Source organism: Diadema antillarum, unplaced genomic scaffold (assembly GCF_040938485.1).
Source record: "Diadema antillarum isolate AM-2024a unplaced genomic scaffold, OU_Dant_1.0 seq00000368_RagTag, whole genome shotgun sequence".
In the NCBI taxonomy this organism is placed as follows: domain Eukaryota; kingdom Metazoa; phylum Echinodermata; class Echinoidea; order Diadematoida; family Diadematidae; genus Diadema; species Diadema antillarum.
This window is the reverse complement of record NW_027271369.1, coordinates 3861140-3884586: the sequence shown is the minus strand read 5'-3', so window position 1 is coordinate 3884586 and position 23447 is coordinate 3861140. Positions and strand designations below refer to the sequence as shown.

General features: G+C 41.5%; 1 protein-coding gene across 1 annotated transcript in view; it reads left to right on the top strand.

The window, feature by feature from the left end:
- The window catches only part of LOC139731340 (extracellular matrix protein 3-like), a 52945-nt gene extending 29773 nt beyond the window's left edge, over positions 1–23172 (top strand). Inside the window, exons 7-22 of the mRNA XM_071642231.1 lie at positions 377–574; positions 1247–1411; positions 2055–2237; positions 11430–11563; positions 13675–13827; positions 14484–14660; positions 15065–15320; positions 15684–16018; positions 16632–16833; positions 17210–17314; positions 17585–17712; positions 18293–18427; positions 18834–18960; positions 19419–19606; positions 20095–20241; positions 21153–23172. Of these exons, the coding sequence (XP_071498332.1) occupies positions 377–574; positions 1247–1411; positions 2055–2237; positions 11430–11563; positions 13675–13827; positions 14484–14660; positions 15065–15320; positions 15684–16018; positions 16632–16833; positions 17210–17314; positions 17585–17712; positions 18293–18427; positions 18834–18960; positions 19419–19606; positions 20095–20241; positions 21153–21581 (3062 nt within the window). The 3' untranslated portion in view covers positions 21582–23172. The remainder of the gene's footprint in view (positions 1–376; positions 575–1246; positions 1412–2054; positions 2238–11429; positions 11564–13674; positions 13828–14483; positions 14661–15064; positions 15321–15683; positions 16019–16631; positions 16834–17209; positions 17315–17584; positions 17713–18292; positions 18428–18833; positions 18961–19418; positions 19607–20094; positions 20242–21152) is intronic.
- Positions 23173–23447: the final 275 nt, after the last annotated feature.

The window sequence follows — 23447 nt, the reverse complement described above, 5'->3', positions numbered from 1 at the left end:
ATGATTTTGCATGGATATTGTATAATTTTGCAATGTGAAGATCGCCCAGGGGTGAGAAATTCTGAATATTGCACAAGTTTTGTAGTTACATCAGACCATGTTATGGTCTGGAAAAAAAAAATGTTTGTATGAATCAATACTTTTTTTTTTCGGCAGAAATAATCTGGAAGAAAGTAACAAAGTGGGCAGATGATTTTTGCAAGGGTATCCTATAGTTTTGCAACGTGAAGATTGCCCGGGGGTGAGAAATTCTGGATATTGCATGAATTTTCGAGTTACATTAGACCATGTTATGGCCTCACAAGGTCCAATGAAATTATGACGTCATCATCCATTCATCGATATTGCCGTCTCTCTTTGCATCTTTATCGCACAGTGCCCAAGGTCGAGTTCCGACATCCGACGTACGAGGTCAACGAGAACGACAACACCATCACGGCGGAGATCGTGCGGACGGGAGACCTGTCCATCGAGAGCACAGTGCGGTGCTACACCCGCCAGGGTTCGGCCCAGGTGATGATGGACTACGACGAGAGACCCAACACCGAGACCTCCATCATAACTTTCCTCCCAGGTGAGTGAGAAGAGAGAGATATTATCCACCCTCTGAAGGAGAAGCTACTGGACGAAAAACAAACAAACAAACATACATACATACAAACAAACAGAAAACCCAAAGTGGATCAAATTAGTCAGTGATAATATCTTCTTTGAGGTGAAAAGCTTTGCATCGAACCTCCTTGTGGTTTTCCCAAACTTTAACACATTTTTTCCACCCAAAGGAAACAGTTTTAAGTAGTGGTAGATAAAGAGGACAGTTAACACAATGCTTGCTGGATCCAGTTGTGCCATGTGTTAAATAAGTGGGACATTGGCACATCTTAGTAAGGAAAGGTTAAGTTTTGTCCCCGTAACACAAAGGCAAAGCACTTTTTATGTTTGAATCAGTGTCCAAAATCAAAGCATTTTTAATCTTATCACCTTTACGGAGCTTGAGTTGTGGGATTGTTTCGATGAGGGAAGATTTTCATGATGTAACCAGGTTTTAGTTTGTTAAGAATACACAACATAACAGTGATGATAAAATTTTAGCATAATTGTTTACTTTCCCTGACAGATACTCCCTAGTAAACTGACAAATTCAAAGTAATGGAAAGAAAAGAATGAAAAATACCATATCTTATTGTGTTGTTTTAACACATAAGGGCTGAGTCTCATCCGTGTTTTCCACTCATCGAAATTTCAGGTGAACGAACCAAGACTTGCACTGTTCTCCTCATGGACGACAACCTCTTCGAGCCCGACGAATCCTTCCGCCTTGTCCTGGGATCCCCGCGCACCGCTTCGGGTGTGCCCGCTGTCATCGGCGAACAGAACGTGACTGTCGTCACCGTCCACGATGTCGGAGATGGTAAGTGGAGCAAACACCTGACCCTGGATCTTATCTCTTGACCAGGCAGCCCCTAATATCTCTATGAGTCAGTGAGTGACCGCTGACCGCACACTGACCACAATATTTCCACTCACTTGTGGCAGCACCATGCTATTCTTCCAGTGTAAAGAAAAAAGAAAAAAGAAAGTTGCAAACAGTCATTATGAAAAATACCACCAATGCAAATCCAAGCTTAGGTCAGTTATTCTTTTTTACACCATTGTCATAGTGACTCACCGGAGGTTTGAATGAACTGCAACTGACCTCAAACCATGATATCTAGACTTAAAGGGACACACACTGTTTAGTTCATGTCTAGACATGTCTCTTAAGATGATTGATATCCTCTTTTAAAAAAAATGTTTTAGGGAAGTTCATTTTATGTTTTCTTATTTTTATTTTTGGTAGTCAAGTCAAAGTGCTGAAAATCCTAGTATTGTGTTCCATGGACAAATCTTTCTTTCTTTTTCCACCATTTTGTGATTATGCAGTTTACTTTGTGTTTGTCTTTCATTGTTTGTCAATGTACAAGAGTAAAAAAGAATTACAAGTTTAATAGGACTTCAACATTGAAAATCTGAACAAATGTGCAAATATATGTACATTTGCTCCCCCACCTCAGCACCAATCATCAAGTTCCCGGAGACCAAGTTCAGCATCGACGAGCCCACCGACTTGGACGAAGTGGTCACGGTCAGCATCCCCGTCATCCGCATGGGCGACACCTCGCAGACCTCGCTGGTGCGCGTCTTCACCAAGGACGGCTCTGCCAGGAGCGGCATCGACTACAACCCCCTCTCACAAGGTGCGTGAATGAGTGCAGTTTGTACCTACGGGGTGCCATTTTGCAGAAGATGTTGCCATGGTGACATGGTGACAGCACTAGGTGTTACAAGAACTGCATACCATTCTAGTCCTGGAAACAAAATCCTTGTGTGTGAGAAAGTCTCTTTTTTTTGGGGGGGGGGGGGGGGGAGGGTTGAGGGGAAGGATAGATGGGTGGTCATAGTTTAGTTTAGAGGATGATAGAACCTTCCTGAACAAATGAAGAGAGTCACCTATTAGTACTACCGGAATAATACCAAATTGCATTCAAGTTGTGAAACTGTCCACATAGAGAGGTTACAGTATTTTAAAGGCATTGTTTACCATTTGTAGATGAAACAAAAACGAAGCTTTAGTGCTTCAAAATGTGAGTTAGGGATAGAAGCAACCAATGTAAAAATTTTAGTCAGGATGATCAATGATAAATATTGTTAGATATACAAAATGTGAAGAACAGTTATAATAAAAGTATTTCTAGACTAAACCGTCTACAGTTACGGTTTAGTGAGAAAAATAGTGATATCTCCTTATATTTTAGGTTTTATTGCAAAATTTTTATATGGTAGGATGTTTTGTGATAAACTGACCTACACAAATGCATCAAATGTGATAACTCAAACATTTTTAAAATCACTGCTCCCAATGGTAGACTGTACCTTCAACAAAAGAAAAGATAGTTGTTTACCAAATATTTATTACACACATTACTCTCATTTAAAAGTTTATCAAATAGTGATATAAATGTATGCGCAGATTCCTGATGTAAGATAAATATCAGTTCATTTGTATGTTCAAGTATTAGCAAGACTAAATCTTGTTGAAAGGCAGAACATTGAGGAAGGGAAGAGGAAGAATCAATTTTTCCCGAACACTTTTGCAATTAATCACATCCTCACATGTCAGACGACAACATTTTGGAATCTCCAAGCTAAGATGTGATCACTTTTCTTGGTATCAGCCTGGAAAAAAAAAATAGAAAAAAAAAGTTGCAGCTTCTCAAAATCAAGGTTGACAGGAGGGGGAAAAAAATGAGGTGATGATTTCTGGCTATGTCCCAATATTCCTTGACTTTTCTCATGGGATGAGTGAGGACTTAAAAAACACAAAAAAAGGATTTGATAGATTATCATCAACCACTAAAGGTACAGAAACTTATTGCAAGGACTTTGATGGTGGAAAGTGGAAGAAATTCGGTTTGTGACCCCAGCCAGAGTCGTGAGGTCATACCTGACGCTCTTCCCGGGTCAAGTTGCCGAGCCATTTCCTGTCTGGCGAATTGAGCGCTTTCTTGCGCATATGCGTAGAAGTGCGTCATTGCATTTGGCAGGTGCCTGATGCGAGTCATTGTTTTCAGGTAGCTTAAGACTAAAACAGGTGCGCAAGTCTCCCCAGTACATGAAGCCGCAGGGATGCTTAAAGGGGGTTTCACGTTTTTTACATTCGCCACACATCCCACCCCTAATGTACAGAATTTAAAAAGGTAGCTCGTATTTAATCTAGTTAATATTATATCTACTTGTAGCTCATTCTTGATGGCAAGAAAAATGCATGCCAACAAATTAGTTCAGGTTCATGCTACATCTAACCGGCATGTTATATTTGTGGAAGGTTAACAGATTATTTCACCATCACTTCTGAGAGGAACCAAAAGAAAAACCAACAAACAAATACTTAACATTATCTGAACTACTGCAATATTCCAATAAAGCAGATAAACTCAGATACCTTTATGTTATGTCACAGTGAAGGGGGAGTGAGAATGTCAAGGTATTATATATGTATGTGTTTTTCATTACTATTGAGAAAAACATTGGTAGTATTTCAGTGGTAGTAGTGGTAGTAGTGACAGTAGTAGAAGTATAGTAGTAGTAGATGAAGTTGTCATATAATATATCGTCCGTTGAGAATGATAAGAGCGTTAAGTTGCCATTAAACCCATAGTGTTCAAGACAACTTAACCCCCGTCTCATTCTCAACAGACGATATGTTCCAGGATTTTTGTGATGATTGCTATTGTGATTAACATCATTAATTTGCTCAGCATTTCAAATCACATATAGTAATTTCTAATTGAGGTTTCACATTAAAACTTTCAAATTACATACAATTAAAACAAAATTGATTCTGATTTCATCATCATAATCACATGCAGATGCAATAGTAAGAACTTTCCTGAGGGGAATATGTAATTCACTTGATTGGCGTATCCTTCATTCTCACAACATAAAAACTTATAGTATGTCACTTGAAAAAAAAGAATTAAAAAAAGGAAATGCCAAACCATTGCTGTGCAAAGTGTTCATGTTGCTGGAAGCAGGAATGCTCTTGACTTGCAGCCTCTCCTTCTTGCTTTGCAATGTTGATAAGGCGAAGAGGCATAACTAGACCGGGGATCAGATAAGATGCTTGCTTTTTGTACAAGAGGAAGCACACTACCTATATAGCACAGATCTCTCCCTGTCGTCAACCTTACTGCCGGACAGAGACTAGTCGGTGCTCCTTTTCTGTAGGTCTGAGCTTTAACCTATTGTTTTGCTAGTCGTAGATGCAAAGTTGCAAAATCACAACTTTCAAAACTGCCATATTAACTTTGAGGGTGCATTCACCACAAGATACTGGGTTATATTGTCCAATAAAGTATGCAATACCTCTCTCCTCATAATCTTTAATACAAACGGATGAAAAAAAAATACAAATCAAGAGGAGGTAAAGGAAAAAGGAGGAAAATGTTTCAATGTTCAAGAGTCGATCCCATGAGAGAGGGTTCCCTGTCAGTCATTCTCTGATCCCAACTAACAGACACTGACTCATGTCCCTGAAACTCCCCAAGTGAGAGCCACAATCTCTCCACACCCATAGTTTTGGAGAGGGAGGGGGAAGGGTAAGCAACCAAATAATTCCAGGCCCAACCCCTCTTCGATATTCCCCCTTCCTCTATTCTTCAAATTCCGTTTCCTCTTTGGCTTCTCAAATTTCCATCGTGGGATGTTGTGTTGTGGGACCAGACTTCACCTCCCAAGGCTTTTCATACAGCTCCCAGTCCTCGTTATCTTCAGAGAGAGGGAGGAAAGAAAAAAAACAACAACAACACCCCAAGAAACAAAAGATCCTTCCTTTCCTGTTCTTTGAGAACATATTAAGGGCTTAGATTTGCCTCAAGAAATAAAGTAAAATTCCACCCTAGCCCTGTGTCTGTATCTGATTTTCACTGTGAGCTATAATCTACCCAGTGACTTATATCTGAGCTAGAGCTTGCAGTTTATCTCCAGGGGTAATATAGTGTATTTCTCATCCAAAATGATTTCCTCACCACACCTCTCAAATCACGTCTAAGTTCCCAATCTCTCTCTCTCTCTCTCTCTCTATCTATTTGTTTCTGTCCCTCAACATCCCCAAGTTTCCATTTCCGGACCATTTTCATCTTCGGTGTCCTGTCAGCTACCTCACCGCTTCGAGACATTTATCCATCATTCTCATTTCTTAGCTTGCCTCTTGGATAAGCGGAAACTAAACAATACAAAACCGCTATGATATCATTGAAACTTTGAGAAAAAAAAAATCAGACTTTTAAGACACTTGCTCCTTTTAGCTTGATGCAGACATCGCAGAAAAAAGAGACTTTACTCTTGAGATGAGTATCAGGTCAGGGCTGGTGGGTGGGGTGGTTGTGGCACTGACTGAGTCAAACTCATTTGGCTAGAAATCATAATTGTTCATCCTGATTAGTTGCCAAAATACACGCGTACACATGCACACAAAAACACACAATAAAGAGCAAAAGAAAGCTAGCAAGCAAACAAAATTGGCCCAGGGCTCTTCCAGCTCCCTGCCCCTGCAGCCTAGCTACACTTTTTGGGTATCTTTCTCTCCCCCCCACCCCACCCCACCCCACTCATCTCATTCTTTGTTGTTTTAAGGATTGATTTCTGAGAAGCGGTGAGATGATTGTGACAAATGAGTTGGCTTAGCGTGGCGTCTAGACAAGGGAGTAGGAAATTAGGAGCTGGGGAGCTCATGACCTGGGCTGAAGCATGCCGCAAGCAAATTTCACCAGGGGTAAAATCTGTAGGGTTGCGTTCGTCAGTATGTTCCAAAGTTAACATTTCTTCCTCCCTCCTGGAAATTCTTGTATGAAAGTATGCCCCCAGCATTCTTTCAGTTACATTACATGATAAACCCATGAAGGAAAAACTCAATCCCCTCCTCCTCCCACACACACCCCCATGATGAAAAGTTCTTTTGAATCATGTAATGGTAGTCTGATTGCTTGTCTACGAAGGGAAACCGATCATTTCTTTTAAAGAGGCTATTCGTGGGAAGTCGCTCAGAATGAGAACTTCATCTTTATTATTTGTAGATCATATGATTGGGATAGTTGGGAGTTTGTAACTTGCATTATTACACTTTTGTGGCCCTTTAGGTACAGCAAACATTGAATGAAGAACTGGCCATTTTGATCACATCTTGCCATATGTTTACAGAGAATAGCTATTTGAAAACAAAAAGAAAGTATTAAGATGATTGGGATAGTTCGGAGTTTATAACTTGCATTATTACACTTTTGTGGCCCTTTAGGTACAGCAAACATTGAATGAAGAACTGGCCATTTTGATCACATCTTGCCATATGTTTACAGAGAATAGCTATTTGAAAACAAAAAGAAAGTATTAAGCATTTAGATAAACACAGAGCACATTGTAAAGCAATAAATGATTCTCATGGCTGGTACATTATTGGGTGACAGATGATATTTTATCTGGCTAAGACATCTGGCTAAAATTACAATAGTAAGAAAAAAAAAGATACAGCAAATGACAAGTGAAGTAATCGGGCAGAAAATCTTTGGTATAGATTTCTTTTATGTATCCTGCCTCCCACAGATTGGAATGGTACATTAGTTTCAAAGCTGACATAATTAATGACAACATTTATCCAAGATTTAGAGGACTAGAGAAAGGAAACCAAATGAGGGAGAAAATTCCAGTGTGCAGGCAAATGTGACTAATGGATGAGAATGCCTTGAAAGATTAGCAGGGGATGGGTAGGGATTCGGTCATGAAGGGCTCGCGGCAAGGGAAGGCGAGGCAAGGCGGCGCGGTGGTTCAAATCTTCAAGAGTAGCAGAAACGCACACACATGAATGTCTTGTCTTGGTTTATGTCGTAGGGCATCCTTTTCCCCCCAATGATAAAGCAGGAGTGATTGTTACACACACACACACACACACACACACACACACACACACACACACACACACACACACACACACTCACACACACACACAGCTATGTCTTTCATTACCTTGTCCTCTAGAGGCATTCATGGTCTGCTGGCTACAAACGCCTATTATCCCAACAAAACCTCTCCTTATTTTGGCATAATAAAAAGGAGAAAATATAATTAGACCCAGATGGATAGAGGGAAAAAAAAAGATTGCTCCAGTAGAACGTCCTCCAATATTTAGTTCAAGGTAATACCGGTAGATTGTTGGGTAGCTGTAATAATCATATCTCTCAATCAGCAACATATCACTCCCCGCCCTCCCCCCAAGGTCACTTGAAGTCACAACCCCAACAATAAAGACTGAGCTGTACTGGACAGTGAAGGTGGCAAATTGTGCAGCTTTTCACATGGAGAATATTCATAGTGAAGTTTAAATGGGCTAAACGTCCTTTCGTGCATATTTGAGTAAAATGTTTTATTTAGGCTGTGTAGAGGATAAAAATAGAATGGGTATGCTGAAAAAAAATTATGAAAAAAAAATAGTTATTAAAATATGTTTTAGGGAAATGTCTGCTGCTACGATATCCAAAGTTTGCCAGAATGTCCGTTCCCTCCCTGTAGTGCCTGAATCTTTTATAACAGAAAGCTTGCAACCCTATCCAACCAGTATTCCCGGCAGCATGGACCAACTTGTCTGTTAGTCCTCTGCGTCCATGACTGCTATCAGTAAAATCATGCGAGTCAAAATATTTGTGTCCAGTTCAAATCTTTGCTCATGACAATTGTTCAAGGGGGGGATGGGGAGAAGGAGATTAGAATCAGATTACATTTCCCTTCTAATAAAAAGCAAATTGATGATGTTTTCCTTTCTCAACCGCCGGCATTTAACTTGCCCGACTGAACGTTTCCTGTGCTTGAAATCGACCGTGACGAGAGGGCCAGAAGAAGGGGGTGAAAGAAAAAAAAGAGAATAATAGGATCCGTCACCACGTGGGCCAAGAGCGGAAAAACAGACCCAGATTTTTTGACGACGAAATCATTGGTGCTGGCTGCACGGTCCGTTGGTTCGGTTTGCCGGCCGCGGCTGCCGGCGCGATGCAAATTGATCGAATCACAGTGGCCATTCCTGCAGACCTGACCGGGTTAGGAGAGTTTATGACTTCCGTCAGCACGCCCGTTAGAGGCCTGACACGGTTATTTGCCGTAGAAGAATATGGCGGAGAGGAAACATAATTCCCCTGTGGCATCAGGGAGTTGAAACACTATAGAGTAATGTGACAAGCATCAAACTTTATCATACCCTACCAATCAGACCTTAAAAAGTATTTTAACAACACCAATAACTTTCCTATTTAAATACATTTTTAAGTAAGAAAGTAGTTCATTTTTTGGATTGTTATATTTTTGTATAATTTTGGTTATGGTGAAAATATTGTGTGAGACTATTTCATTAAGCCATACTGCTGTCTTTTATGATCTATATACACTGGGAACAAAAAAATGAAAATAAAAAGGGAGAAATATCAGAACATGCTGGATCAGTACATGCTGGTTGCCCTCCCAGTACAAATGAAGGGACTTGTAGTGTTGAGATTAATGAAATAGTGTTTGACTTCAGGAAAAATGAATTATACAGGGTCTGGTCTAGTTGTTAGTCCCATCCCTGCATCAAGCGAATATTTTGCCTCGAGTCCAGACTTCTGCAATCTGTCCATCCTCAGCTTTCGTAAGTGACAAGGGAAAATAATAGAACTAAACCATGTGAGCCGTGATCCGTAGATGGGGTCTTCACCATAAATCATCTGTCGAGTTATTTTTCCCCGCAAGTTTCGATTCCTAATCCTTCCTGGAAGTTTTGCCTTCCAAGTTTTTATCCTGGCATGGGGGAGAGGGGAGGAGGTTCAGATTGGGGAAGTGGTCATTTGAGCGGTAGAGGTGACGGCACTAGCACATAAAACTCAGGAACTGTGAAGGAGTTATTTATGCATACTATCAAATTAAAGAGTCGCCAGTTTGTTTGAAATCAAAAGCGCTTCTCTCATCATATTTTACGAGCTTCAGATAATTTTGGGGGCATGGATGTAGATGTTGCAGCTTCAAGAGAGAAAGAAAGTGATAACACAGTTTTTGGTCGAAGATTGGGTGCAAAAAAAAATCTTTTGAGGAAGTAACATTTCAATGCTGTGTATACAAAAAATTGCCAACTTCCGGTACATGCTGCATTTCTAAAACACAACAAATCGATTTTGTTGTTGTTTTTCTTCATAATCCATAGGTGTCAGTATCAAAGTGACGTCAGGTCTTATAAGGGATTTTCTCTTCTCTTTATTTCAACACCTTGCACTTGACCTTTGATCTAATCTGTCAAGAGGGTCATAGACACTTTCTTTTATTCTCCTTGGGCTGACTACTCTTTTTAGAATGTGTGAAACTACCCCATGTCACATTTGGGACGCCCCCCCCCCCACACACACACACACTCACTTGATGAAAAATCTAATGCCCTGCACGTCAGGTAGACCTTTACTAAAATCCTGCTAAAAACATAAACATATGTGTTCGTATGAAAAGAGATATAAGTGAGGGATCCCACGAAAGAGATTTATTCTATGAAGACAAGTCAATAGATGCAAGGTTGGAGAGCATAAGTTTGTGGACATACTTAGAAAATAATTAGACTCTCTCTCTTTCTGAACCATGAAAAACATCCTTAGTTTAAAATATATATCGCTAGGCTTTACTTTGAGAAGCAGAGCTGCAGACATACAACACTTGTGATCGAGCAAGCCTATTTTAATCCCCTGATAAGAAATGAAGCACATTTGGATTTGTCGTGTTGGTTCCTGCGCAAACTTTCATCCATCCATCCATCCATCCATCCATCCATCCGTAGGTCGTTGGAGTTGGCATACTTTGTAAACACGCACTCAAGTCCCTTGTCAACGTGACACCAAGTGACGAGATTCACCACACAGCTGAGTCTCTTGCGACCCCTTCTCTTCCATTGTCGAGCCCTAATCCCCCCACCCAAATCCCTCCCCTCCCGTCAGACTCCGCAATTTCACAAAGAGCTCTGTTTTAGAAATGTTAGGCCCTGTTCAACGGATTTGACTGTTTGCCCCCCAAAAGCTCCAATATGATACGGGGCTCTTACCAGTCTCTCTGTTAACTCCAGCACAACAAGAGCTCAGATGTTGCATCAGTGTATGTCTATTCTCCCCATTTACAGTCAAGCTGTTTCTTTGTGCACTTCTCCCTTTTTATTTCTTTTTTTTTGGGGGGGGGGGAGAGGGGAGTGGGAGCTATGAGGAGCTGTGAAATATATCTTTTAGTTTAGACTTTGCCCCGGCAAGTTAAAGGTCAAAGTGACCTTTATGCCTGCAGGTGATATATGGAATTTATCGTTAGTTCTTTGGGCCAAATGCATATTTGTATGTTTGACTTTGTTCTTGATGCAGTCAATAACTTTTCTATTGAAGAGTTAGGAAAAAAAACTATGACATGAAAGGCATGATTTATGAGCTCTCCACCATTAAAACGACCAAAGTGCTCCCGCTGTGGTGAACTTGGACGAGTGTTTGTAGTAAGAAGGGAAATAGGGGTGGTACAAGTAACCAGAAAGAACCCAAGATTTATATTTACCCGTGACAATTTGACCTGGAAGAGGACAAAATGTCGTAAATATCCACAGGAAAGAATAGGTTACTTAGTAAATTCAGGTCATATATCGGTTTAATATACACTTTCTTTAGACTATCATTGCAGCTCTTGAAATAATATTGTGATTTTCATTTGTCAAAGTAGGGACAAACGTCTTGACTATTTCTGTCATCTTTTGAGTATTTGATTTGCTGGAATTGGCTAGAATTTGCTATTATGTGATTGAGTGAAGAATGTAGACTGGTAATATATTAACCCTTGTGTTACGTCCTTCTTGTTTGTCACTGCAGTGCTGGAGTTTGGCTTCAATGTCACCGAGCGCATCGTCGAGATCGAGATCCTCCCTGACGAAGACAGGAACGAGATGCGAGAGGCCTTCACCCTCCACATCACCCCCGACCAGATGATGATCGCTGATGTCCAGGTAAGTCTACGGATTACCGTGGCAACAAACGAGTGACCACAACCCTGTGCATTTCAACCTATTCTGTGCTATATCTATTATTATAGCTATTATTCCTTGTATTTTTTCTCTCTTTCTCCATCTTTTCTCTCTCTCTGTATGTATTTATGTATGTATGTACAAATCTATCTATATACAGTGTACCTGTTTATCTGTCTGTCTGTCTATATAACATATATAGATACAATGTATATGAATAGACAAATATATAGATATAGATGCATACATACGTACACACTGACCAATACACACATGATAACACATACATACACGTACATGTACACATGGGAATGTTCAGTGTTATAACACTGTAGCAACCTAATGTTCATTTCAGTCTACCTATAATGAAGGCTTATTCATTTGATCAGAAGGAGGGAAGGGAATTACAGCACCTGTACCTTTCAGCAAAAGGAGATAATGTGGTCAAAAGTAGGATGAAAGGGAGATTTGGGGTGAGAGGGTAGGGTGGTGAGACATTCTGTAGGGTGATCCTAAATTCTACGAGACAGCAGCTGTATTACACAACTGTCGTGCCAAACCATGGAATTTTGGTCACGTGCTGTGTGATGTCTTTGATGAGCTCACAGCAGACAATACTTATTGGGAGGGAACATCAATCCCCGAACATGTGTGGAAGGGGGGGGGGGGGTGGGGCAAGGGGGAAGGGGAGGGGGGCAAGGGGGAATGGGAGGGGAGGGATGGGGGTGTCCTAACATTTTCACTTCTAGGATATCACTTCCTATTTGTAGGAGAGCTCTTTGTTTCTGCAGGGTGGCCGGATGTTGGCTGGAGTTTCAGCATTAGAGTCAATTGTGAAGACCCAGTTTGAGATATTATAGAGGCAGGCAGATCCGAAGTAATCAATGTTACAAGCTCAAAATAGTTTGCACACAGCTGTTCTTCATGTGATGGGATTAGGGGGCACGTGATCATGGCCTGGCATAATTCTGTTTTTTGTCCTCATTTTAAAGGGTCAGTCAAAGGTGTGGATAAAGGGTGTTAGACAAGACAGTCAGCATGAGATGTCGAAGTGATAATCTTTGAGTAATACGAGATGTAAGCTGCAGAAGGTGTATATTACTTCTGTAATTGACCATCGAACTGTAGCTTTAGTAATCTTGATATTTGTTGAGTAATAAAGCCATCACCTGCATTCAACCTACATGTAGGAAGCCCTGTCTGAAATGTCTGTGAGATTTCAAAATCCAGGTTAGGGGAAGGGGTTAACTCTGTATTACATGCCAATTTTTATTTATCTATTTATTCTTTTATTCTCTCTGCCAAGCTGTAAGGTTATTCAAACATGTTCAAAAAGGAAAATTTGAAGTTTCCCTCATATCAAAAGGAACATGTACTTTTGAGCATACAGTAATTGCACTCAGTATTCTCAATTTCCACATCTTTTTTTTTTTTTTATTGTTACAGCCTAGGAAACATAATTGATATTCATGTTAGTACTGGGTCACATAACGTAGTAGCTCATGCCCCCTTCGCATTTCAACCTTCAAAGCTCGATTCTTTTTTATTCAAAGCAGTCCGTTAATCATTGCATTGGCCAGACAGTGAAGGAAAATAGTTATTTTTGAAGCTCTTCCAGATGTTTATACATGGACCTTCAAGTTGATTGAATGTTGAAATCTTGCAAGCTTTTTGCCTTTGTCCTCCTTTTTACTGTCCTTGCTATCTCCCTTTCTGAAAGAGCTGTTAGTTCTGTTAGCCCTTCACATTGTTTGCAGAGCTAAGAAAAGAACAAAAAAAAAAAACACAGATTTTTTTTGTTTGTTACTAATGGCCTTCTATTCTCAGAGTTTGCCCAAATAAGCAGAGGAGCTTTTAGTAGCTATTGATTGAATCAAAACATACTGGGCACACATATGGCCTGATATGTTGTTTTTGATTGTGACCTTTTTATATTTGATTAGTCACCTGTATTCAAGACTTGTCTGGGTATGGAATTAAGTGCAACTTAAGGGCATCCTCAGCTGTTGGTAGATGCCTAGACTGTTTGCAGATTATTGATGAATGCGGTATTCATTTTCTCTTCTCCTCCTCCTCCGCCCCGCCCTTTGCAGATGAACCATGCCATCATCTACATCGAGCAAGAGGGACAGGCCTCGGGCGTCACCTTCCCCTCCGCCCCCATGGTCGTCTCCCTCCTCGACTACGACAACATCGACAACGCCCAGACCAACCCACCCCGTGGATACCCAGTCATCTGTGTGTCTGTAAGTGACGATCCTTTTATTAGCAGCTCAGTGACCCATAAACCCCCCCCCCCCAACCTCGTACCCCAGTCATGGTGTAGTTCAGCAGTGGCGGATCCAGAGGGGGGCGCAAGAGGCGCATGCCCCCCCCCCTTTATTTATCGTTAGAAACAAAAGAAATAAAAAGAAAAAAATGAAATGAAACCCGGAAGTGGCAACAAAAATAATAGTTACGCCCCCCCTTTACAGAATTCCTGGATCCGCCCCTGTTCAGTCTGCGTCGGAGCCGAAGTCACGCCTGATAGAAGTCGCCTTGTACATGTGCCAAGGGAAGGAAACAGATAATGCTAGTGTATACAGTTCAATGTGATAATTTTGTAAAAATAGATCAAATCTCAAAGTCATTTGTACTGACAAGATCATGTGGCTTTATGTGTATGCATCGTTTCATTTTCTGAAGTATCCTCAACAGAAAATTTGATAAGCAATATCCAGTTCCAATACTGGTGTTGCACTGCTATCATTAAGATCAACATTGCCCTGGATTTTATAGCTGTTTGTGGTTAATGTTTCTGACCTTTCAGCAATTTGGATCTGTTCTACATTTTCTATGTTTCCTGTTTTCAGTCTCAAGTGCTTCGTTCTAACAGTGAATCTCTTTTTATTGATCCACACAGCCATGCAACCCCAAATACCCCGACTATGCCACCACCGGTCCGATCTGCGAGTCCGAGGGTCTGAACGACACCCTCACGCAGTTCAGATGGATGGTCTCTGCCCCCACCTCCAGCTCCGGAGTGACCTCACCCCTCAAGCAGACCGACAGTGACACCTTCTTCAGCAGCACCAAGAGCGTGAGTATCTGTTGCCATGGTGACAGGTCTCAGTAGTATTTTTTTTTTCTTTAGATTACCCATAGTATTGTGTAACTGGCTAAGGTTTGAGATGGATTGCATGGATTACATTCAAAATTTGGGTCCGTGTGAGTACTTGCGATGTGAGAGAGTTACCTGTATCAAAATAAAGGGATTTGTTGTCAGAATAGATTTGAAACACAGTAAAATTGGTTTTAAAATGCATCTGAAGTGGAAGCACACATATAACATTTAAAGAGAGTTGGATGTGAAGCACTATGAGATCTTGTGAGTGTTCCCAACCTAAAAAATTATTCTACATTTCCTATGTTACCCCTCACTTCCAAAAATCGTCTGCCACTTTGCTGAAAACTGCTTCCAACTTCAACTCAAAACCACTACAGATTGCACTGGACAGTGTCTACTTTGGGCCCGGCTCCCGCATCCAGTGCGTGGCCCGTGCCGTCAGCAACGATGGCGATGCCGGCCGCGAGCACCCCAGCCCACCGATCGTTGTCAGCACCACGGAGGGTATGTGCATGCCGCGGGTGGCCGATGCCATCGGCGCTGAACCCTTCACCGCCCGACTCCGCTACACCGGACCCGCCGACCCCGACTATCCCAACAAGGTCCGCCTGACCGTCACCATGCCCCATGTCGGTAAGTGACCTCTCCTTCTTTGTAGACATCATACTATAAGAACAGAAATTTACCTGGACTACATCCATGGAGAAATGTTTCAACAGCTACATAGTAAAAATTATCCATATTTGTATACAAGTAATTTGTGTTATTTTACTACAGTGCTTTATAGAGACTGTTAATTCAGTGCTTTCAAGTTTCAAGTGATCAATAATCAAGTAAACCTCACAGACATACATGTGCTATGTACTCAACCCATGAAGAAAGCTATCCCCAAGTGAAGAATTAGCCCAATGAATACATTGTGGATTTGAGCAAATAGCAAATGCCCGTTTTGTATTCTTGTCCTTACACCGTTACATCAATTTTGTCTTTCCGCAGATGGTATGCTGCCCATCATCTCCACTCGCCAACTTTCCAACTTTGAGCTGGCCCTGAGCAAGGACGGATACCGAGTGGGCACCCACCGCTGCTCCAACCTGCTGGACTTCAACGAGATCCAGACCGACTACGGCTTCATCACCGAAGAGACCAAGAACCCCAACGTGGTCGGCGACACCTACGCCTACCAGTTCTCGCCCGAGCTCCGCGGCGAGGAGACGCTCCGCTTCTACCGCAACCTGAACCTCGAGGCCTGCCTCTGGGAGTTCAACGCCTACTACGACATGTCCGAGCTCCTCGACCAGTGTGGTGGTATCGTTGGCACCGATGGACAGGTCAGTCTGGATTCCTCTTTCCTGTCCTGTCAGATAGAACCTGCAAAAGTTGATTTCAAAGCATCTCTTAGAAACGTGCAAAGTAGCGATGCGGTAACTCCAAGATAGACATAATGTGCTCAAACCAACTTTTGACAGAATGAGCCGTGGATGGTTACATGAAAAAATAGGTGAACATTATTATGTTCCTTGGTATAAGCCATTCAATTTTACCTGAATGCAGAAGCACTCTGGTATTCAATCTCTGAGAGTAACCGTAGTCTGAGTCCAAAACTCACAATATCAGCCAGAATTTATGTATTTGCTTGTTCAGCATTGCAGGTAGCCATCCAATACATCGTTAGAAATCACTAAGATTAGCATATCAAATGAACAGTTAACAGATTATACTATTCAACTGAAATTCAAGAGGTAATATTGATAGTGATGTTGATTATAATGATGGTGACATGATGATGATGATGATGATGAAAGAGATATGGTGATAATGATGGTGACAAGAGTGGAGATAATTGGTGATGGTGATGATGATGATGATGATGATGATGAAGATGATGATGATGATGATGATGATCACTCATGATGATGGTGTGTGCCTTGATCTCCTCTCCAGGTCCTGGATCTGGTCCAGTCCTACGTCAGCCTGAGGATCCCGCTCTACGTCTCCTTCGTCTTCCACTCCCCCGTCGCCACCGGCGGCTGGAAACACTTTGACCAGCAGTCCACCCTGCAGCTCACCTTCGTCTACGACACCTCCATCCTCTGGCAGAATGGCATCGGGTCCCAGGTCACCAGCGGAACGCAGTCCCTGCAGGGTAAGTAGATGGCAGCAATTCAGATGGCGGGTTTTGTCCTCCAAATTTAGATAGATTAGGTAGATTTGCAGGTTGACACTATCGCCGGTGCTTGTTGTTTCTCAGTAAGCTTTTGTCATCCCTCTAAAAGGGACATAATGATGCAGAATCTAGAAGTTATATAAAGACTTTCTTTATAATGTCAAAAACTCTGTCCAGTGTTCATAAGGGTTAAGTTCTAGGAACAGCGGAGGGGACAAGGTCACAGTTTTGATTGTGGAAGCAGAGAGTATGAGCTCATGTTTACATTTTGTGATAATGATGTGGTCGACGTGATACGAGTTCTTGTTGAGCGATGCTGGTTTATTCTCATTACCTCCTTGTCCTTATTCTGCAGGCAACCTGTACCCGACGAGCATGAGGATCAACGAGGAAGGACGCCTGGTAGTCAACTTCAGGACCGAGGCCCTCTTCAACGGTCTCTTCGTCCAGTCTCATGAGTGTGAGTATCAGATTTGCATGCACTCCAGTGACCCCTGGCCCAGACTCTAGGGGTCGTTTTTGTCAAAAAGGACTCCTATGTGTAACTCAGGAGGAAAAGAAGATTATACATATGCTAACTGCCTCCCATACTGAAGCATGGGAACATCGGGACTTCAACAAAGTTTTCAAAAGTTTGGATGTGTTTTGTGTGTGACTCCTCGATATTATTCCTATCTCACTCTACTACCTCTGATTAAACTCAATTGATTCCACTGTCTGTCCCTCGCAGCTACCGACCTCGTCTCCAACGTGAACTCTCAGGACCACCCAGGCATCACCTACTCCCTGGCGCTGCAGAGAACGGAGCCGACGTACGCCCAGCCAGAGCAGCTTTGGCAGTTTGTGTCTGATCTCTCGGTGAGTGTCCTTCATCACTTCAAAGAGTTTTTGTTGATGAGAGAAAAAAAAAGTTGCCAATAGCATCAAAGGCAAAGTGTATGTGATGCCAATTTCCTTTCTTTGTTTATTTGTTTTGTTTTGCACCAGCATATATGTACCCAAGGAGATTTCTGAAGTTACACTAGATTAAACAAACAACTCTATATTCTAAATTTTCTCGAAAGCCTTGATAGCCTGTTTTATTTGCCTGTTTTTTATGGCCTGTTTGTTGCCTTTTAATGGTGATAAAAGTGTATTTTTTCTTTTTGCGTTATGTGCAGTTTTCATGCATTTCCCCCAATTTGCAATACAATCTCTGTTGTAATATGGCATTATTACTGATCATTTGCTTGCAAGGCTGTGTGCCATAAAAGACAGTTTATTACTCAGACAATGAAAAAAAAAAAAACCTTTGCACTGCTCCTAACATCAGGACCAAACAATAATTGGAACCATTACAAAGTGGTGAGTTTTTTTGTTAGTTAACTCTCTAGAGTAATCTCTCTTATATAAGATGGGGACTCTTTCACCATCCTAACTCATTGTTTCTTTTGTGCAGGTGTCTGACTACAGTGGTACCTACAACATCCAGCTGATCCCCTGTACCACCCTCCCCAACACCGTCTACAGCAACCCACCGGTCTGCAACCCCGCCGACCCCATCAACTTCGAGCTGCCCATCAGGTTCCAGCAGGTGAGGGCGCCGTCTTGTTTTAGTATGATGCATTGATAGATGTCCCAGTACTGATCGTTGGCTGCACTCCGAGCAAATCAATCAAGATTTGGGCATTTTGACCTGTGAGACAACAAACTTACCAAGTAAATTTAAGCATAAGATCACAGGGGGAAAAAAGCTGGAATAAAATTTTGTATATTCCGGCATGTACTTTGTAGCAATAACTGGATATTAAAGTTGCAGTCATTCAATCCTCGGTCGAGTCACAATTACATGTACGCTGCACTTGACTGAATTGTGAGCGAAAAATAGAATCACAAAAACAGAATATAAATAGACAAAAAAGAGTAAGACAAGAGAAATACCAGCCTTTTTGGGATGCCCTGACCTTTGACCCTTTGTGCTCCTCCCCATAATTCTGCAGGTGAGCGACCCAGTGCCTGAGGAGTACAGCCTCAACACTGAGTTCGTCCTGGTTGGCAAGGAAGCCATCTACCTCTCCGACGGATCCATGGGCTTTGGCGAGGGCAGTGATGTTGCCTACAACCCTGGTAGGCCAACTTTTTATTTATTGCTACAAACTCACTGTGTATGCATGTACTTGATGTAGCGAAAAAACAACAACAGGAAAACAAAAAGAAACTCACATGTATGCATGATGATTACATGCATGTTTGTTTGTTTAATCTTCCCCTGTTTCCCCCTTCTCTCCCATAAGTTGCCTGAAGAGCCATTTATCACATTGATATCAGATTTGTGAAGAAGGTCAGAAACACTCCACAACATTGTCCCATATGTGCACTCATTGAGTCTTACTTCCTGGTCCTCAACACCACCAATGTAGCCATCAAACTCACAGAACTTTGTCAGAATTTTGCTTTCTGCCCTCATAAAAGTTAGACAATCAGTGCTCATAGTGCATTTCTGTTTTCTCATAAGAGGACAGACAATCCTCACATTTGTTGATCATCCCTCGATCGATCGTCATCCTGTTCCCGTTTGTTCCCAGGCGATACCATCTTTGGCCGCATCCACGTGGACCCCGTCCAGAACCTCGGCTCTGGCTTCAACCTGGACATCCAGAAGGTCTTCCTCTGCACCGGCCGTGACGGATACATCCCCAAGTACAACCCGGCCAACAACGAGTACGGATGCGTTGCCGACACGCCTAACCTCCTCTACGCCTTCAAGATCCTGGTATGTTCTTGACCGCCTCTTTCGAGCTCGTAGACATTATTTCGCTAGGAATGTTTTGTCCTCCAAAGCCTATACATATATTCTGGAATTTTTAAGCTATTTGTGGATTGGATTGTGAATAAGTTGCAAAGTTTTAAATTTGGAGACTGTTGGAAAACTACAATGGTCCACCAGACTGTGCCCTAAAACCCCCTTTGTGACACTGAGTGACAAAGAGCATACGTAATACCCTCTTAGATAGGATGCCAGCTCCTCAAAGAGGGATAAGTCTGTGACATTCACTTACTGTATACAATATTGTCAGGTATAGTGGAAAAGTATTTATGGATTTAGTGTCTCACTCAAATGATATTTCTGTGCTATCAGAGCTTAGATGTAGGCTTCAAAACTACAGCGTGGACTCTGACACCATCAGCGATGAAAACTGTTAAACATCCATGGCATGAATGCATCTCATTATTTCTTGTATTTGTGGGGTGGTCTTGCAGGATCGTGGAGCACCAGACACCATCACGAGGGAGTTCAACGGCGTCCCATTCAATGCCACTCTGGCCATCGACTACCCCAATGATCTGCAGCTCGTCCAGCAGCCGGGTGCTGATGGATTCCGCATGTCCAGCGACCCCCTCTTTGGCGTGAGTATCTCCCTTCATGTTGGAGTGATATCTTATTTATATTGTCCTGCCTCTTTTTTTGCCTTGATACTAAAGTATTACTGACCCCCAAATTGCTGCATCATCAGCAGCCTAGTGGATTAAGTGCCACCTCTTGTGATTCCAGTGGCTAGTCAGTCGTTTGTGCAATATTCTAACATGAAGAGAAGGTGTACTAAGATGTTATTCGCTTTTGACAGACATGTTGGTTGCATCTCTGCCAAAATATCTCGCACACATTTTATAAAACTCTAATGGTTTTACTGTCGGGCAAACTTTTCGCTTAAAGTGAGGTTTACAGACTTGAAGATTCTGTAGTTACATCGCTAGCATTGATCAGCCCCCATTGATACTGGATATTTCATTTTATAGCCCGCTGTGTCAAAAGTGATTCTCTTCTGTACATTTTCCCACCTGAATGTTTGACGGTCACAAGTTATGTCTCTTCAATAAAACAGGAGATTTTTACTGACAGGGATCCTAACACCATTAACTGAGGTTTAGAAGATAGAACCAAGGAAACTCTCAGTCTTGTATAGCAATGTCATTGATAAGTCAAACATTTGTCAGTAACATCTGTAGCAGGTCACATGGTTGAATTCAAAATAACAAATGCTACTTTTCTCCAAATGCCACCTCAAAAATATGTGAGTAACATTCGGCACAGATCACATGGCTGAATTCAAAATGACAAATATTTTTCTCCAAATGCCACCTCAAAAATATGTCAGTAATATCTGTAGCAGATCACACAGTTGAATTCAAAATAACAAATGCCACTTTTCCCCAAATGCCAACTAAAAAATATGTCAGTAACATCTGTAGCAGATCACTGAGTTGAATTCAAAATAACGAATGCTCTTTTTTCTCTCCAAATGCCAACTGCCCTCTAGGTTGACTATGGCCGCACATGGTACCTTCACTCCATCTATTCCATGAGGTCTGCCGATAGCTCCGGCATCGGCCGACGAGACGTTGAGCACCACGCCATTGCTGACATGTCCAGGTCGGGACGACAGCGCCGACAGGCCAACTTCAATCTGGGCGAAGGCGAGGGCACCAACATGCAGCGCGTCCAGCTGTCCCTGAAGAGCAATGAGATCGAGTCCTTCCCGGGCACCAGCGACATCGGCAAGAACTCCAACAGCGTCGTCTACATCGGCATGATCGTCGGCGGCATCGTGGGTATACTCATTATCGTGCTTATCATCGGCGTCGTATTGCGGCAGCGCCGGCAGAAGAAGGCGCAGCCCGTGATGGTCGTCAACGGCGCCGCCAAGGTCGTTGCAAACGGCCACTTTGACGACAACACAGAAGTCTAATGAAGGGGAGCTTCGGCTTCATCCTGGATGTAATTATTGAAAGAGGAATGTTAATAATTTTAGAGAAGAGTTAACAGGGCAAAAACCAATCATTATGTTGATAAACAATTCGTGAAATGAGGTTGATTTTTTTTTTTACTCAATTTGTTTCATTATACCTGTCATTGATGAATGACTCACAAATGCTGCGAAACTTCTGGAGGCAACGCAGAACGCAACGTGCCTGGAAGGTCCACTCCAGTTTCTGCATAGATCGAGAAAGGGAGATACATCCAAGCGAAGTTTGCGACTGCCCAGACCAGACATTACGAACACATTGCCCTTTAATAGTTCTATGTAATTTATATTTTTGTCTATGCTATGATATGATTGTTTCCTGTCACCTATTTACATGAAGTTGTCGCTAGTGATACAACCTTAATAATTTTGGTTCTCCGAAATGAAAAGAGGTTGATGGAGCTAATTATTTTTTTCTCTTTTTTTATTAAAAAAAAAAGAATCGTGTGTATTTCACAAGGTGCTCATTTTGTAAAATATGATTAGAAATTGTAATTATCTTCTCTTTTTTTTTTGTAGCTGATTATCAACCAATAACCAAGTAGTGTTAGGTCTTTTTTAAAAGAAGCATTTTTATATTCATGTGTGGTAACAGGGAAGAACTGTCTTTTAAATTATAATATTCCTCTATTTCCACCTAAAAACCATCCACCTGCATAGAAGTAGTTCATTTCTAGTGCAATGTAGAATAGAGTCACCTAGCTAGCCGCTGGCTGCGTCAATGTATCTGACGTTGTCTTACTGACTGAAAGCACACGGGACAGAAAACCTCTAAGAATTTTTTTTTGCGAGGAGTAGATCAAAGGTTAACATGTGTATGTGATTATGATATTAAAGCAATTTTAATATTTGCATATATATATATTTATATGCCTTTTTTAAATACAGAGCAAATGAGGATGTATTTTTATCGAGTGGAAGAGGGATTCTATATTTTGTTGCACTTCTCTATTCGCCTATTCAGTAGATGTAATCGCCAGTAAGACTTTTTTTTAGAATGAAAAGAAGAAAACTTTGTCCATAGCATTACTCTAGTTTCTAGTGTTCTGTCTGTGAGACACGACTTCGGGCAGTGTATGTGCATAGCAACAATTGTGTTTCATATCATGACAACTGGCTTCCTATGACTACCTTTTTATTTTTTTTTAGTTCAGTGGTTGATGAGTTTGCACAGTGTTGACAAGTTTTCTGTGTCTCATATTTTGATTCGGCACTTCTTTGATTCAAAATTGAAGGGTGCAGAATCGAAAACCACCATGTGTATGTATTTTGGTTGCAGGTGATTGAGTGTCAGTTAACCCGCGAACAGTCATTTTGTAGCATATTTTTTCCTTGTTTTGTATTTAGTGTGATATATGCAAAGGCATGTTTATATATTCTATGCAAGTCTTGACTAACTAAATCTGATTTGCATTTTTTCTTGTATGAATTGGTGCTTCCGAATGGTATTTTATTTCTTTTTTTGTCATCAAGTTTTTTGTTTTTTTTTCCAAACTTTTTGTATGTTTGATAGTACATGTAGTTAATTGTTGATAACTTATATTTTAAGCATTTTACAAACTCTTTTTCACACTGTGCTACAAGCGTTCATCCCTGCCTGTAGGTTTCTGGTAATCATGTCTCTGTACAGGGTCTCTGGCTCGAATTTACTATGATATCCTGAGAAGTTAGACACCAAGTCGCCATACTTAAAGGAAAAAAAAATCAGCATTTTAGACTTCAGCCTCCTAGGTGTGGCAGTAGTCCTTGTAGCACACCCATCCATGTCTGTGCTGTGATTCAGACGATAATAGTCTGAAGATCTGGATA